Source organism: Capra hircus, chromosome 14 (genome assembly GCF_001704415.2).
Source record: "Capra hircus breed San Clemente chromosome 14, ASM170441v1, whole genome shotgun sequence".
NCBI classification, from domain to species: domain Eukaryota; kingdom Metazoa; phylum Chordata; class Mammalia; order Artiodactyla; family Bovidae; genus Capra; species Capra hircus.
Genome location: NC_030821.1, coordinates 38,685,687 through 38,702,526, shown reverse-complemented (window position 1 = coordinate 38,702,526; position 16,840 = coordinate 38,685,687). Strand labels below are relative to the sequence as shown.

Here is a 16,840-nt window from a genome sequence, read left to right as displayed (position 1 = left end):
TTTCCATGATCGGTTCTAACTGTTCCTTCTTGACCTGCACACAGATTTCTCAGGAGGAAGGTAAGGTGGTCTGGTATTCCCATCTCTTGAAGAATTTTCCACAGTTTGTTATGATCCACACAGTCAAAGGCTTTACTGCAGTCAATGAAGCAGAAGTAGATTTTTTTTTGGAATTCTCTTGCTTTTTCTACAATCCAGTGGACCTTAGTGTTTATCTATTTTATATACAGTAGTGTGTGTCTGCTAATCCCAAACTCATGATTCATCCCTCCTCCATGCCCTTACCCTGTGGTAACCATGAGTTTGTTCTCTATGTCTGTGACTCTGTTTCTGTTTCATAAATAAGCTCATTTGTGTCATATTCTGGATTCCACCTATAAGTGATATCACATGATATTTGTCTTTCTCTGACTCACCTCACTTAGCCTGATTATCTCCAGGTCCATCCATGCTGCTTCAAATGGCAATAATTCATTCTTTTTATGGCTGAGTAATTATGTATATATACTGCATCTTCTTTATCCATTCCTCTGTCAACGGACATTTAGATTGCTCCCACTTCTTGGCTATTGTGAATAGTGCTGCTGTGAACATTGGGGTGCTATTAAGTTTCAAGAATTATGTAGCCTTTGAGTGTTCCTAACTTTGCTGAGACTCCACACAGAGAAACACAAATAGGTCAACTACTAAAGTATGATTTCTGAAAATTCCCAATTAATAATTTGAAATAATTTTTTCTAAGCTTTGAATCACTATACACACACCAATGGGGGCAGGGGGGGATCTAAATCAGCTACACGATAGCAATGGAATTAATAATAAACAAACTAGGAAATCTATTTTCAGGGCTTTTTTTTAAATCCCTACATTAAAAAAATTAATACTAGTAAGAAACATAAAACATCTCGAACAAACCCATGACATCCTCTAAGTAAAAGAAAACAAAAAGAACGAGAGCAACAAAACCTCTGAGTTGCACAGGATGTCCCGAATGGAGAAGGATAAAAAATGAAAAGGAGAAAACGGAAATTAGGTAGAATAAAAAGACACCAAAAGGGAAGGAGAACGGAAAGGCAAAGAGGGACGACAGAAAACTCAGAGAAACAACTACCCATGCGCACACCGAAACTGAGGGGAAGAGACAGACTGATGCAGGACCCGAGGTTTGCGCAGCACTGGATTGTAAAAATTATCAAAGTGACCTACTACACTTTGTTTTCTGCTTGTTTTTTTATACTGAATGAAAGATTCTTTAAGTTCTAGAGTGCTTCACAGTTTTCAAAAGTTTCACACATGATTTCACATAATCCCATAGTAACCTTTTCTCCCCTTACCCCTATATGGCCCTTCTCTGCTCCCTCTCCCCAGTGCTAAACACTAGTTTGTTCTCTGTGAGTCTGCTTCGTTTTCGTTTTACTTCCTAGTTTGTCGCATTTTTTAGATTTCACATATAAGTGATTATCATACAGCACTTACTTTCTCCGACTTATTTCCCTTAGCATAATGCCTTCCAGGTCCCTCTGTACCACTACAAATGGCAAGATTTCATTCCTTTTATGCCTGAGTAGTATTCCATTGTATATATACACCACATCTTCTTTATCCATTATCTGTCAATGGACACTTTGGTTGCTTCCCTACCTTGCCAATTGTAAACAATGCTGCTGTGAACACTGGAAACCTAGTACCTTGCCTTGTAAACAATGTTGCTACGAACACGAGGGACCCAGTGCACTCTGAAGAGCTGGCTGTTTCATCATAGGTCACTGCTTTTCAAATTTAACAGCAATGTTGCCATGGTGAAGAGAATAATCAGACTAGGAAGATGTCATCAGACCTTCATGGGCAGTGACCACAGGCCCAGCCAGAGGTCACTGCAGGGCAGCAAGCTGCCCAGCCCTGGGCTAAAAAGAGGCAGGAAGTTTGGGAAGGGATTGCAATGAAGGGAAAAATAAAAGCCAAGGGAAATCTGCCGTGTTATCTTTGTGTGTGTTATGTGTTCAATCACTTAGGCATGTCCAGCTCTCTGCAGCCCCAAAGACAGTAGCCCCCAGGCTCCTCTGTCCATGGGATTTTCATTTTCCAGGCAAGAATACTGAAGCAGGTTGCCATTTCTTACTCCAGGGGATCTTTCCAATGCAGGGATCGAACCCACGTCTTACCCTTCCTACACTGATGGGCAGATTCTTGACCACTGCGCCTATTTTTACTGTTGGTCAAAATTTTCACTGAATGCCTGAAGCAGCGAATAGTAAGTAGCCACCTACTGAAAAATCACCAGGGCAGCTGACTGGAAGGTCAACAGTGACCCAGGTGGCTGACTCTCCAGCGAGGGGACTGCCATTCTGGAGGGAAAATATTTCTCAAGAGACTATTTGACAAATTCAAATGTGGCATAAATCAACCCTGCAGCTGAGATCCTCCATGAAGAAAAGGGAGCGCTCACAACTTCAGATGTGCCCTGAGAAACTGCTGGTATAAAGGGAAAAAAAAAAAAAATCACAGCTTTACTATGATTTGGCTCTAATGTCAACTCAAGGCTAAATTGCTTCTGTGACCCTCATTCCACCTGGAGAACATATCATGCTTTTATTTCACAGATATTTAATAAGTACTTATTCCCCACAAGGTTCTTACACATTCAAGTGAATTATTGCTTACAGACTTGAGCACCTTGAAGATCAAACTCTAGGACAGGGCTAGTAAAATACACTGTGCATTAAAAGCATCGTAACCAAAACCAGTGACCTACACAGGACTGGCACATCCAGTTATTCTCCCTTGCCTCGCTTTCTTCTTTCATTTTACAAACAGGCACAAAGGTCAAAACCGCATCCTCTCTGTGTCTGGAAGCAAAAACAATACTCAATGCAGGCAAGCAAATCACCAAGGTAATACAGATTTCCCTTTAAAACACCATCTTGGTTCTCAAAAGGGCAGTATCTCAATTTGTATTTTAAAAAAACTAAAACACACACACACATTTGACCCTTCTCAAAGGCCCAAATCCATAGCATCTGCCCTGTTCCTTCTCCTCAACTTCCTCCCGACTGCTGGAGCTTGAATCTCTCAGCATTATCCATAATTGGTCCTCATCACCAAAGCCATTATCTACTGTTTCCCCTCAATCTACCTGGCCTCTCCAGAGCCTGCGGAAGTTACACTCCCTATCCTGCACCTTCCTCTCCCTGCCCTGAAATCTTCAAATTCCATGTTCTGTTCTACTTTTGTTCCTGGGCCATCTCAGCAACTTAATAGCTTCAAATATCACATGTGGTAATATGGAAGTAACATGCTAATAATTAACAGCTACAAATGATCACATGCTCTCCTGCCCAGCTCCTTCTCTTGGAGATCCATAGTTCACCCCTAACCCAGCCACACCGACATCCCACAAGGACCTGGTGGTGGTTTTAAAACACGTGCACACATCTGTTGAATGCACCCTCTTCCCACCAAAAGTGGTGTCTAACTCTCCCTCCTTGAATCTGGGCTGGCCCTTGTGACACATTCCTAACAGAATGAGGAGGAACCAACTCCACATGACTTTAAGGCTAGGTAATACAAAGCCACACAGCCCCTGGCAGCCTCTCTCTTAGGACCCATGGGTTGGGAGCACTGGGGTAATGTAAGAAGCCTGTTACGGGGCATCCAGAGGGGGCCTGCTGCTGTATCAACAGCATGGTCTCCAGCTAAAAACAGGCAAGCAAATCACCAACCTCAAACAGGTCATGGTATTTCCACCAGAGACCATGGGGATTGAACCAGGTGCCTGAGGAGCCCCAACTGCTGGCCCCCATGTGGGTTAGGAAGCCTTCAGATGAGCCCTGCCTCATGCTACAAGCCTCCCAGCTGAGCTGAGTGGAGGAGAGACAAGCTGTCCCCACCAAGCCCTGCCCAAGTACAGGTCTGTGACCATTAAAAAAAAAAAAATGCTGTTGTTTTAAACCACTAGGTGTGGGGATGGTCTGTTATACAACTTTGGACAAATGGAACAGACCTCAGATGTAACACACACCCCAAATGAAATTCCCTCTCTCTCCCTTGCCTCTGGTCCCTTTCCAAATCCATGTGGTCTGAAAAGCCCAAGCGCTTTTCTTTATTCTCTGCTCTTCTTTATTCTCAGATCCTCGCCCTTCACATCTGACCCATTCTACGCAAAGATCCCTCGGGAATCCAGCACCCCCCACCACTGGCATGAAACACAGTGACACCCCCTGCTTGGTTAGCTAGTCCCTTCTACATAGCTGCCAAAATGTTACCTAAAACGAAACTCCCACCTGCCACCACCAGCCTATTGCTTTACAGCACAGTCCTGAATCTTGATCCCAGCACACAGGACAGCTCACACACCCCTAGTGACCACCATGAACTCCTTTCACAGGGAATTTCTGAGCATCTTTTTGCCCTTTCATGCCTCTACACCTTTGCACATACTGAAGCTTCTTCCCAAATCCTCTTCCCCACCCTTCCTTCTCTTACCTCTTACCAGGATTCCTACTTCGCCTTCAAGTTCAAAGGTTACTTGAGGTTAGATTCCTGTTTTGATGACCAGCCAAAGTTCCTCATTTCCTTCTCAATCAGCCAAGCAGTCCTTACAACCTCCACTTCACACAGTGGCTGAATTCTCTGTATGTTTCTGCAGCCTGGTCTGTGAGGGCAGGCATCACATCACGTGTGTGTGCACGCTCAGTCACTTTCGTCGTGTCTGACTCTCTGTGACCCTACGGACTGCAGCCTGCCAGGCTCCTCTGGCCATGGGATCCTCCAGGCAAGAATACTGGAGTGGGTTGCCATGCCCTCCTCCACGGGATCTTCCCAACCCAGGAACTGAACCCACATCTCCTGTGTGTTCTGCACTGCAAGCGTATTCTTCTGCTGAGCCACCAGGCAAGCCCGCATCATATCATAATTGTCTCCAAATAAATGAAATGTTTAATTTGAATTGGAAATAACTGAATTAGCATTTTACAGAAATACAAACAGTTCATTTTACAACTAGTATCTATTGAGCCCCCATACCAGTCACAGATTTTTACTTAAATTTCACAAATAGTTGAGGTATAATCACCCTCAAAGAGGTTGAGTGACTTATCCAGTGTCTCATAACCAGAAAACGATGAAGCCCAATTTTCAACCAAGATGTACCTTCGGCTCTAGCATTCTTTACCCTGAATATTTTCAATCGGCTCTGGCGCCTGAGGACAGACCACATTCTGGGGCGGATACTGGTCCGAGTGCTCCCTTCTCCGTGGTAGCTACCACAGAATGGCATCATTTTGAACAACACCTTTCATTACACTTTCAGGTAGCACAAGGACAGGAACACTATGGCCAAATAATTCGGATTTAAAACCCAGCTCTGTCTGTGTCAAGCTCTGTGTCCCTGAAGAAGTTATTACTCCATTTTCTCACATCTTGTTTCTTCATCTGTAAAGCAAGGATGTGGCTCATAGGTTTGTTCTAAACATTTTCAGAATGAAACACGAAAAACATTTAGAACAGAACCTGGTATACAGAAAACCCTGAGCAGATGTTGTCGCTGGTATTAGTGGTAGTAGCGGTATTACTAAAAGTTGCCCAGTAAAACCCCAGCTAGAAAACTTAGGTCATTATAATGCAGAACTTGAAGTGGTGTCCCTTCAGATTCCAATTCTGTTTTAATTTGTTGGAAGGAAAATATTTCTAAAAAGTGTGAAGTGTTCCCAGCCCTTTAAACTGATTTGCAAATGTAGTTGAAACTGTTCTTGGCCACTGGTTACCCTTTGAGAAACAACAGGTGTGGGACAAAGGTTTTGTAACAATCTCCACATCTAGCAGAGAATGGGGAAGTCGCTCTCTCAGCTTCTGTTTCCTCATATATAAAACAAAAATGATACCAATCCTGTTACCTCGCATTAGGAAAGACTGAATTGAAATAATATGAAGAAAAATTAGAAAGAGTTGTGCAAAAACAGGTAGAATCATCATCATTCCCACTGCTAATAAACCGATATACCAAAGTGATATACTCAGTATATACCAAAATGGAAAGTTGGTCATCAATTTGCTAAAATGCTCCAGCCAGCAGAAATGTTTGCATTTTCCCTCTTTATATAATTTTCATTCTGGTTAACTAGTAGCAAACTTTCCACCACTATCAACATCCCCACTGCCCTTCTCAATTTCACTGAAAGAAAACTTATAAAATGTATCAACACCATCTGTGCCTCTTAAATTCAGGATACATTAGAAGCAAATAACTACTTTTGATGAAATAGCATAGAAAACATTTAAGAAAGTTACTTAGCACTACATCCAACTTCCTTTGGATAATAAACATTTAATCAGCACTGTCTCCTCCTCTACTTGTAAATGTATACATAAATACTCTTACATGTACACCTGAGAAGTAAAGTACCAACTTGGCTTCTATTTACAGATCAGACTTTCAGTGATTATGTATAAAACTATAAGCACATTTGGAACAGGTATTCTTGTCTCTCTGCCAAACTATTATCTTTCCCTGTTAACTGTTTCCATCTAATCCCATGTGACTCTATATATACACTAGAAATCTTTCTAATGAATATATGTACAATAGGACAAATATTTATGGAGTACCAACAATGTACAGACAGAAGAACAGTCTCCTACTGACACTTCATTTCTAGCCAAATATAAATCTTAATGGGTTGGATAAACTGCTATCTTTATTCCTACAGCCCTATTCATTACACCATAAGCTCCTTTAACATACCACAAAGCCTCCAAAAAGCTCAGAATACAAGGGGTGAAGTTTAATCCTATTAAGTAAATTCTCAATCCAAAACTTTATATGGTGATGCTTTATATCATTTTTAAGCTGACATTTACATGTGCATAGCTGTAACATGAAATACAGTCACCATGCCTATGAGCCAAAGCATGTAAATTAATAGTCCTACCCAAAACCACTACTTTTAGTATTGACTACAAAAGCATCTAAAGAGAAGACATAAACACACAGAGAAAAAAGTACTGAGGGCAACTGAGAGCCATGAAAGTTACTCTAAAAACTGTCACCAAGAAAATATCTGCTCTTAATAATGTCTTCTGTCAGAAAAATAACATAAGAGATGCAACATAACCAAAACCAATATAGAAAAAATAAATATTTCCCACAAAACACAAAGGTTTCATATGAACAGGGGAGAAGGGTGGCAGCAGAAGAAGGCAAAGACACAATTTTAAAGTGAAGGAGAGGACTTCCCTGGTGGCTCAGCGGTAAAGAATCCGCCTGCCAATGCAGGGGACGTGGGTTTGATTCCTGGTCTGGGAAGAGCCCACGCACTTTGGGGCAGCTGAACCCATGCTCTCAAGCCTGTGAGCCGCAACAACTGAGCCTGTGCACCACAACCGCTGAAGACGGCACACGCAGAACCCAGGCTCCGCAACAAGAGAAGCCTCTGCAATGAGAAGCCCGCACACCACAGACAGTGGCCCCTGCTTGCCACACCTAGAGAACACCCACACTCAGCAACGAAGACCCAGCGCAGCCAAACTAGAAGTCAATTAAAATTTTTAATTTAATAAAATAAAAAGATATTAAAACAATGAAGGAACAACCAATGTCAAAAGGGGAACACAATGGCTAAAATCATCTACAGCCTCTTAGAAGGTGGAAGAAGTTTAAATGAAAAGAGACGGCATTTTTTTTACCTATAAGCTTTCTAATTCTTTTTTTTTTTTTCCCCAAGGCAATGACATCTGTGCAGAAAAAGAAACAACCAAGAGTGACAAAGGCAATTTACAGAATGGGAGGAAAATATGTGTAAACCACATATCTCATAAGGCCTAAGTATCCAGAATACATTAATAATTAATAATCCAATCATAGACATTTCTCCAAAGAAGACATAAAGATGACCAAGAAGCACTCAACATCACTCATCATCAGGAAAATGCAAATCATAACCACACTGAGATATTAAACTATCTCAGCTCAATTAGGAAGGCCCCTATTAAAAACAGAAAATGAAAAGTGTAGCTGAGGATATGGAAAAATTAGAACCTACACAGGCTCCCTCTCTCCGCAGGTGTTTGGTCCCTACCATGTTCTCTTTAAAATAACTTGGTGAGAATATAAAATGGTACAGCCACAATGGAAAACAGGAGAGAAATTCACAAACCAAACAAAACAAAACACGTAAAAAGAGAACTACCATATGAACCAGCAATTTTATTTCTGGGTATTGAGGAGTTCAGAACAAGTCTCCCTCAAACTACCACTTTGGAATTGTGACTATTTTGAGCTGAAAGCAATCAAAATCAGCAGACTGAGGAAAACCTTTTATCTCTCCCTTACCTGTCTAAAAGAATTTAGATAGAGGGTCTGGTACCAGGAAGGGAATTATCACAAGAGATAACTACAAATAGTACAGGTGAGGTGGGGTGAACTGCGGGCAGCCAGACTGGGGCTAGAGATCAAAGTCCTCTCTGGGCCCCATCGTCCTGCAGGGAATGGAAAACACTTTACCAAACCTTCTCTCCATCTTCCTGTGAATTGTCTTTCTCACCTTTCAAGACCCAGAACCCTATCCCTTTTTTCCATAGCTCAGAATGTCATGTTAAGTCTCAACTGGCTAAATGCCTGAGGGTCTCATATTCTTGTAGGACCCCTGAACATATGCAACTAAATTTGTTTTTCTCCTGTTAGTCTGCCCTATGTTGATTTCATTATTAGACAAGCCAAAGAACTAAGAAAGGTAGGGAAAATAAACATTCCTTCCCAACAGTATATACCCAAAAGAGTGGAAAACAGGACATAAAAGAATTTGCAAAAAAAAAAAAAAAAAAAAGAATTTGCACACCCGTGATCACAACAGCCAAGAGGTGGGAGCAACCTAAATCCCCAGTGAAGGACGAACAAAGAAAATAAAAGATGATACAGAAAATGTGGCATCCGTACACACTAGAATATTATATAGCCTTAAAAAAGATAGAAACCCTACACTATGCAATGACGCGATGAACCCTGAAGACATTATGCTAGGTCAAATAAGTTAGTCATAAAAAGACAAATACTGCGTGATTCCACTTTAATGATGTATCTAAAATAATCAAACTCACTGACGCAGAAAAGAGAATAGTGGTTACCAGGGGCTGCAGAGAGAAAAAAATGTGTGTTGCTCAGTGGGTCCAGGGTTTCAGTCATCAAAATGAAAAGGTTCTAGAGATGTGTTACACAATAAAGTATATAGAGTTAACAATACTATCCTATGCACTTAAATACAGTTGTGATAATATATTTCTTGTCATGCATTTTTACGACAATAAAAAAGCAGTAATAATTATGTTTCCCAGAAAGCAATTTAGCCAAAGGCATGAAAAACCTAAGCATATTCACATCCTTTGTCCTGTCTCAAGAAATTAATCTTAAAACAATTTCTCTTTAAAGTATTATAATAGCTAAAAAGCAATCTATATTCCCACACACACACACACAAAACAGTTAAACATCAAATGCTGAAAGGGTACAGTCATCAAAAAGCACAGTTTGAAGATACTTTTTTAATGGTACATTAAAATTCTTATTATCTAGTAGTATCCAAAATGCAATATAAAATTGTATATATAGTATGTACAATACAACTATGATGAACATACTGGGACATTCAATAAAGAAAAAAACAAGGGAACAGGTCTATTAAAAAAAAGAGAGAGGGGGGAAATGAGGAGGATAGAGAACAGGGGAAGGGAAGAAAGCTATTATCAACTACATTTCTTCTGGATTTTCATCCAGACCAAGTTGATTCTAATGTTCATTTGGAAATAAAATCTGGCAAGAACAGCTAGAAAAACATCTAGTAATAAAAAGAAAAATACAGTTATCAGGAGAGACTAGTCCTTCCAGACATTTTAACATGTTATGAAACCACAATAATTTAAACAGTTTAGTTACTAGGACTGAAAAGAAAGAATAGGGGAAAAGAAAAGAATACAGAAATTTAGTAGTGACAGTAGCAGTATTTCAAAGACCCATTAGTCAGTGAATGATGCTGGACAATTGAGGAGCCAGTTGAGTTGGGAAGGACGTTAAGATTCATAACTCACATTTTTTAATCAAAATAAACTCCAGATGGATGAAAGATTTAAAGGTAAAAAGTAAAACCATAAATTCAAAGTGAGGATAGCATCTCTATGAATGATTCAAAAGCTCGAAGCTATTAAATGAAAACTGCCATCAACTAATACTTCTGCTCAGAAAAAATATCACCAGAAAGTCAAAAAAGGAATGACAAACTAGGAAAAAATATAACAGCAATTCATGTCATGGAGAAATCAAGAAGAAAAGGATACAACAGAAAAAAGTGGCAAGGTATATGATCAGACATGTCACAGAAAATGAATATAGACAGATCTCAAACATATCAAAAGAAGTATAATGGCCTTCATATTAAGAAAAATATATAATAAAACACAGCCTGCGAAACATCTTTCCCCCAAAAGAGAAGCAAAGACGAAAAATGTGACAACACCCTGGCCACATGATAGAGAGAAGCAGATGCTCACACATAGCTGGTGGATTATAACTGGCACCACTTCTATGGAGCAGAATCTAGCACTATCAAAACTGAACAGTCACATTCTTCTAAGAATTCTTCCTACAGATACACCAGCACATTTATCAAATAATTTGCATACAGATTTATTTGCTGCAGCTTTGTTTTAATAGCAAAATATTAGGGGAAACCTAAATGTCCCTCAATAGGGAACAAGTATCATCTGTTATGGTACATAACATCGTACATCTAAAAATAGACATCTACAAATAGCCCTGAAAAATGAAACAACTCTATATAACATTGTGTTGAATGATCTCTAAAATACATACTGTTAGTATATATAGTATAGTATATATAGAAATACAGAAGTTAGGTGCTAATTTGTGCACTACAGCTTATATAACACACACACTAACATTGTATGTATTTAAATATAAGTGTGTATACATACATAAGTAGAATCTCTCTGGGTGGATGGAGAATAAACTGTTAATAATGGTGACATCATTACCCAAGAGAAATAGCCAAGGAGACAGGAATGGAAGGGAGATTTAACATTTTGCAACCTCTTAATCATTCTGAACACTATCATGTTCATTAATTACCTGGTCACACGGTCAAAATGACGCTGCAGAAGGGTATTTTAAAATACTGAGTTTTAAAGAAGAGGCAAGATACAAGATGACACATTCAATAAGAGATTATTTTGTGATTTGGTTAAAAGAACAGCTATATGGATGGATACAAACCAACATGCTAACAGTGATTTTCCAGAATAGGATTATAGGTGGTTTTACATTCCTTCTCTCCATGTGTATTTTCTGATTTTTCTAAAATGAACAATTCCTCTCAGCTACCAAGAGTATTTTTAATTCAAACATTTTTTAACTTGTACTAGACATTTAATCCCTTGATCCCTTGGACATTTATTCCAATAAAAATACACTGCTAAGATTATGGTTTCTGGTACCCACTCAGTTTAAATAAAATCTGGGAGTCTCAGAAGAGAGATTTTAAAACAGTCAACAATTAAACAGAAATAATTAAACCTACGAGGAAAATAAAATAATGTGAGCCTCCAATACAAGGACCAGGAGCACAGAAGGTCAGGGGATTTGGGTGTTCTCTTCAGTTGGGAACCTTGAGTGTATTTGCTTTTATTGTGTACATAGATTATTCTGTTTTGAGATCTCACTGATGGATCACAACCCCTCCTACCACTTAGCTCTCCCCTAGGGACCAAACAGACTGCTGCATAGAAACAGATGCAGGAAGTGAATGCAAGTTAACAAAGACATTAGCACCATATGGAAAGCAAGACTTGACCAAAGAAACCGTGAAGCTGAGTGACTCACACCCAGAGATCTGTGAGCAGACCCTCAAAGCTGTTACCCATTCATTTCTAAGTTTGTTTTATCTGTAAATCAACAACACCTCACCATTTTGTTATTTCGAAGGCATAATTACCAGGCTGAAATTATAGTGACCTATTATTGTGTCACTGTGTCATTACAGACTTCCCCTTCCCCCAGTTGTTTCGACCATAGCAGCCTCCCCTACCCCTTTAAAAAGCTGTGGTGGTATTTTAATTCAAACACAGATAAAATGCTTAGTGGCAAAAAAAAAACAAACAACAAAAAAAATGCTTAGTGGCTAGGTGACTGTCAATATAATGGTGCTAAACTACAAGTTATTACTAATATAAGAGAGTGTGTGCCTATGTGGGGTGCGTATGCGCACACGTGCAATTATGTCTGACTCTTTGCAACCCCATGGACTGTAGCCCTCCAGGCTCCTCTGTCCACGGAATTTTGCAGGTAAGAATATGGAGTGGGTTGCCATTTGCTCCTCCAGGGGATGTTCCCAACCCAGGTCTAGTGTCTCCCGCACTGGCAGGCAGATTATGTACCAATGGGCCACCTGGGAAGCCAGCATAAGAGAGCACAATTATCTATTCAGCCCCATAAAAGGCAGTCAGGAGCTTTTTACATGGTGTACTCTACAGTTAGCAGGCTGCTGCACTTTCAAGGTGGGAAATGGCACACACGTTAAGTGTGCTGAACCCATAGAAACTCCTAAGAGGCAGAATGTTGTTTATGGTCGATTTTAAATCATCTGATGTTGACTGCTCTCAACATAAGCAGAGTACTGTATACAGAGTCTGGGTACGGGGGAGGGCACGAAAAATAGGCAAATCTCAGACTGATACTGAAAAGCCTTCAGAATACAGCGCTGAAAATAAAACTTTATTTCAAAACATTATAGCTCTATTAAAATCAGTAGCAATGGCTAAATTTTGACAACTTCATATAAGAAGGAACAGATAAGGAGACATTTCAGCAGAGACATGCATTCAAGACAAGTAGTAGGCCATTTAATTTTGTATCTAGAGGATTTTATTTTCCTGGCCATGCTGTGCAGCATGTGGGATCTTAATTCCCTAACCAAGGTTTCCCTTCACTGGGAGCACAGAATCTTAACCACAGTACCACCAGAGAAGTCCCTAGAGTATTTTTTAAAGGGACAAACACAACAAAATCCACACGTGTTAAAAAAGTAAGTTAAATCCTAAAATATTTTGATTTGGTTTTAGGTACTTTGAAAAATATCACAATTCAGCAGACAATCACAGATTTTGTATAAACCTTATTCCAGCTAACACCCTTTACTGGTGAACCTGCAAGTTAAAAATCCAAGTTCCCCCTTTTCACTTTCAGCCAGGAGTCTACGTGGACTTGCTCAAGACTGAATTGTCTCCTCTGCTAGCTCAGAGAGCTGACAGATAAACTTACTCTCCACACCCACTGCAGTCTTATCAGCAACTCTGTCCATCCAACCAGAGTTCTGTTTCTTTAAAACACAAAGGAAAAAGAACAGGAAGAAGTGGGAAGCAAGTGACCAACTCAGAGGGAATCAGGTTCCAGGGGCTGGGAGGAGACTGGCCCTTGGGCACTTACCTTTCATCTGAGGCAGTCAACAAACATTTCTGAAAAACTGTGTGCCATGGGAACATAAAGATGAAAAGACAAAAAAGAGGCAGAAGGAACCCAAAGTATAAGGAAAGGCCAAGTGGTTGTTAAGACTACAAAGCTATGTAGCCTCAGTTGACCTTGCCCAGGCAGCTAGCTCATCTTTCATTTAGAGTCTAGCATCCAGGTTCTCCACTTTAAGAAGATGGACTTCCTTCGCCCTCCAAGAATGACAGTTAAACACAAGGAGTAACATGACTAACAAATATCTTTACCAAAGAATAACATCCAAAAATTAGAGACAGAAAAAGACTCCTCTTACAAACCAAGGGATTTATTAAACATGTCTTAGACATATATACACAAACACACGCACAAACAGTAATCCTACAATAACCACATAAAATGTATCAGCAAATTGGAAATTACAGAAGTACTACTGGCCGTGATTCTTCACAGCCAAACTAGAATACAAAACCTAATAAATGCAATCACTCCATTCACCTAATTCAAACACTAATATTTCATCTACTTGGAGGAGTACCAAACATAGCCACATATTCTAAAAACATCATTATGTTTAATATCACAGTGTAAGATATATACACGTATGCATGCTCACATGCTGGACACCCTCACTACCCCATGAAAATCCAGATAGAAAAATGCTGACTTACTTGGTGGCCCCTAGGCCTTCTCCTAACAATAATACGCCTGAGACTTGTAAGGAGCTTTCCGACTCAAACATTTAAATGTTTACCATGTGCAAATCACCAGGTTACTCAACTGCGGACAAAAATGAAATCTATGTTTCTAACTTGAAGAAGTTTGAAATCTAGACAATATGTGGACATGTGTATATATGTACATATATAATGTATACTATAAACTACATATTGTATGGGGCTTCCCCATTGCTCTGCTGGTAAAGAATCTGCTTGCAGTGCCGGAGATCTGGGTTCGATGCCTGGGTGGGGAATATCCCTTGGAGAAGGAAATGGCAATCCACTCCAGCATTCTTGCCTGGGAAACTGCATGGACAGGTGACCTTGGCGGGCTACAGTCCATGCGGTGGCAAAGAGTTGGACACAATGGTGCACACATGTACATACTGTATAAAATGAATGTAAAATGAGATTAATTTGAGGGCTTGAGAGAAAGGACAAGCTGGAAGGCTCCAAAAATCCTATTTTACAACTGACCAGAAGTAAACTACAAAACAGCATACATGTGTATACTGTTTGACTTAAATGAAAACTGGTATGCATGAAGGCAGATACTGGAGGGTAGTACATTAAAAAAAAAAATTATTAAGACTCAAAATAGTAATAATTCCTATCCCCACTTCCCAAAATTAACCTCAATATTGTTACATTTTTTTAGCCTTTATATGTATATTTTTAAAAGCTTGCCGTGAATCTGTGGTTAGTGTGGTTACTATGCTATAAGTAAAGATTTCTAGGATGTGGCAATATTTAAATCTGAAAACCTAGTTCTACTATGCCACATCTCTCTAAAATAATGTTTACTGGAAGTAATTTCCCTTGAGATACTGTTATCAGAAACAAGTGCATCCAAAGCTAGAGTAATCAGACTAAGGTTTTGTGTTGGGGAGTTTCACCTTTGATGGATAAAAGAGGACCCCCGCTACGAAAAATTCCCCGCTTCCAAACAAACCTAGAGACCCTGCTCCACAACTGGGGGGGTATTAAATGTTCGCAACCAAAACCAACGCCACGGGCTCAAATGCCACCAAAAATCCTAACCACGTTAAGAAAGAGAGAGCAGAAAGTCTTCGCATGCGGCCGGGAGGGCTTCACCCGCCCCTCGTGCGGGGCCAAACGACCCACGGTCCTCGGTCCCTCAGTTTCCACCGGTCCCAGACCAGGGTGAGCAGGGCTCCTGGGAGCCGCTTTTCACTAAAGCGCTTCTCATCCGCCGCCCGGGCTCCGAACGCCTGGCGCCGGCCCTCCGCCGCCTCCCAGAACCTTCTCTATCTTTCCCTTCCTCTCTGCTGTCTCCAACACCCGCGCACCCTCGCGCGGTCCCATCCGCCCCCTCCTGCCGCCGGTTCCGGCAGCCCGGCCCCACCAAGACCCGGGATCCGGCTCCGGGGACGCAACTCGCGGCGCCGGCACCGCAGGCTCCGCACCTGCCCGGGCGCCAGGCCGCGCGCCGCCGCACCCCGGATCCGGGCCCCCAGCCGCGCCGCGCCGGGCCCCGTGCCCACCCCGGCGGCGCCCGCGCCCTCACCTTGCTCGCTGCGGTCCATGTCTCCCTCCCGCCGGCAGCCCGTCCCCGCTCGGCCCGCCCGCCCGCCGCGCCGCGCTCCTCCCGTCCTCCGCCCGCTGCTCCCGGGAAGTCCCCTCCCCCGGAGGCGTCGGGCGCATTGGCGCCGCCCGCGCGCGGTGGGGAGCGCTTTCCCGGGGCGTCACCCAACCACCTGACCCCGCGGCCGGTGCGCTCCGCCGCGTCGGCGCGGGAGGAGGACCGGCGGGCGGTGCCGGGCGGCGGGGCGGGGAGGGCCGGGTGAGCGCAGGCTGGAACCCGCCCTGTAGGAGAGGGGAAGGCGGGGACGGCCAAGACGCCGCAGCACCGTGGAGGCTGCGTAGGGACCGCGTGGAGACAGGGATGGCGTGACGTCCCACCCTCAAGTTATTTATCATCAGAAGTTTCCTCCGGGGCATTAAAGATGCCCTTTCTCTGCCTCCCCGAACACCTGCTCTTCTGTGCTTGTTGAGTGGCAAACACAGGAAGGTTATTTTCAAATGCCAGTGGCTCCTTTTCCCTCACATTCTTCATGTTCTCCTGCTTCCAAAATAAAACCCTAGACTGTCTACCAGAGTAGGTCCGAAACAGGCCAAGAGGTTAAAATTACAAAGAATCTCTCGAAAAAATGATGTGGCCTTGTCTTTTTAATAGGGTGCAGGGTTTTAAGCGACAAATTCAGAAGATTTTCGTGCAATAAAATCTGACTGTTTTGAGTGCAGGATTAAGGACCACACTTTGAAATGAGTTAAATGAATTAAATTAAGCAAAGGGTAGACTTATCATCAGGGATCTTTTGAAAATATCAAAAGGCTTCACGTACATTGATCAAGGGACAGTTTGAAGTTCTGTAATAACACTTTTCGTAATTAGCATCAACATTCTGTTTTAAATGTTCTGCAGTTACTGTCTTCCGTGAAGTCACGTTGATTATTACATAGTTCTAAGGTGGTAGCCCAATTTCCTAAGCCATCTGGGTCTAAGAATGAAGGCAAGCTTCCTTGTGTGCTAAGTAGAGACTCTGGCTAGGCCTCCAGCCCACATTGCCTGAAACATCACAGGAGTTTGGCTGTTGCA

The 16,840-nt window shown here is 41.7% G+C and overlaps 1 protein-coding gene across 1 annotated transcript in view; it reads right to left on the bottom strand.

Annotated features, from left to right (window-relative positions):
- TPD52 (tumor protein D52) overlaps positions 1 to 15,929 on the bottom strand; it is a 130,181-nt gene extending 114,252 nt beyond the window's left edge. The window contains exon 1 of the mRNA XM_018058381.1: positions 15,749 to 15,929. Coding sequence (XP_017913870.1) covers positions 15,749 to 15,767 — 19 coding nt within the window. The 5' untranslated portion in view covers positions 15,768 to 15,929. The remainder of the gene's footprint in view (positions 1 to 15,748) is intronic.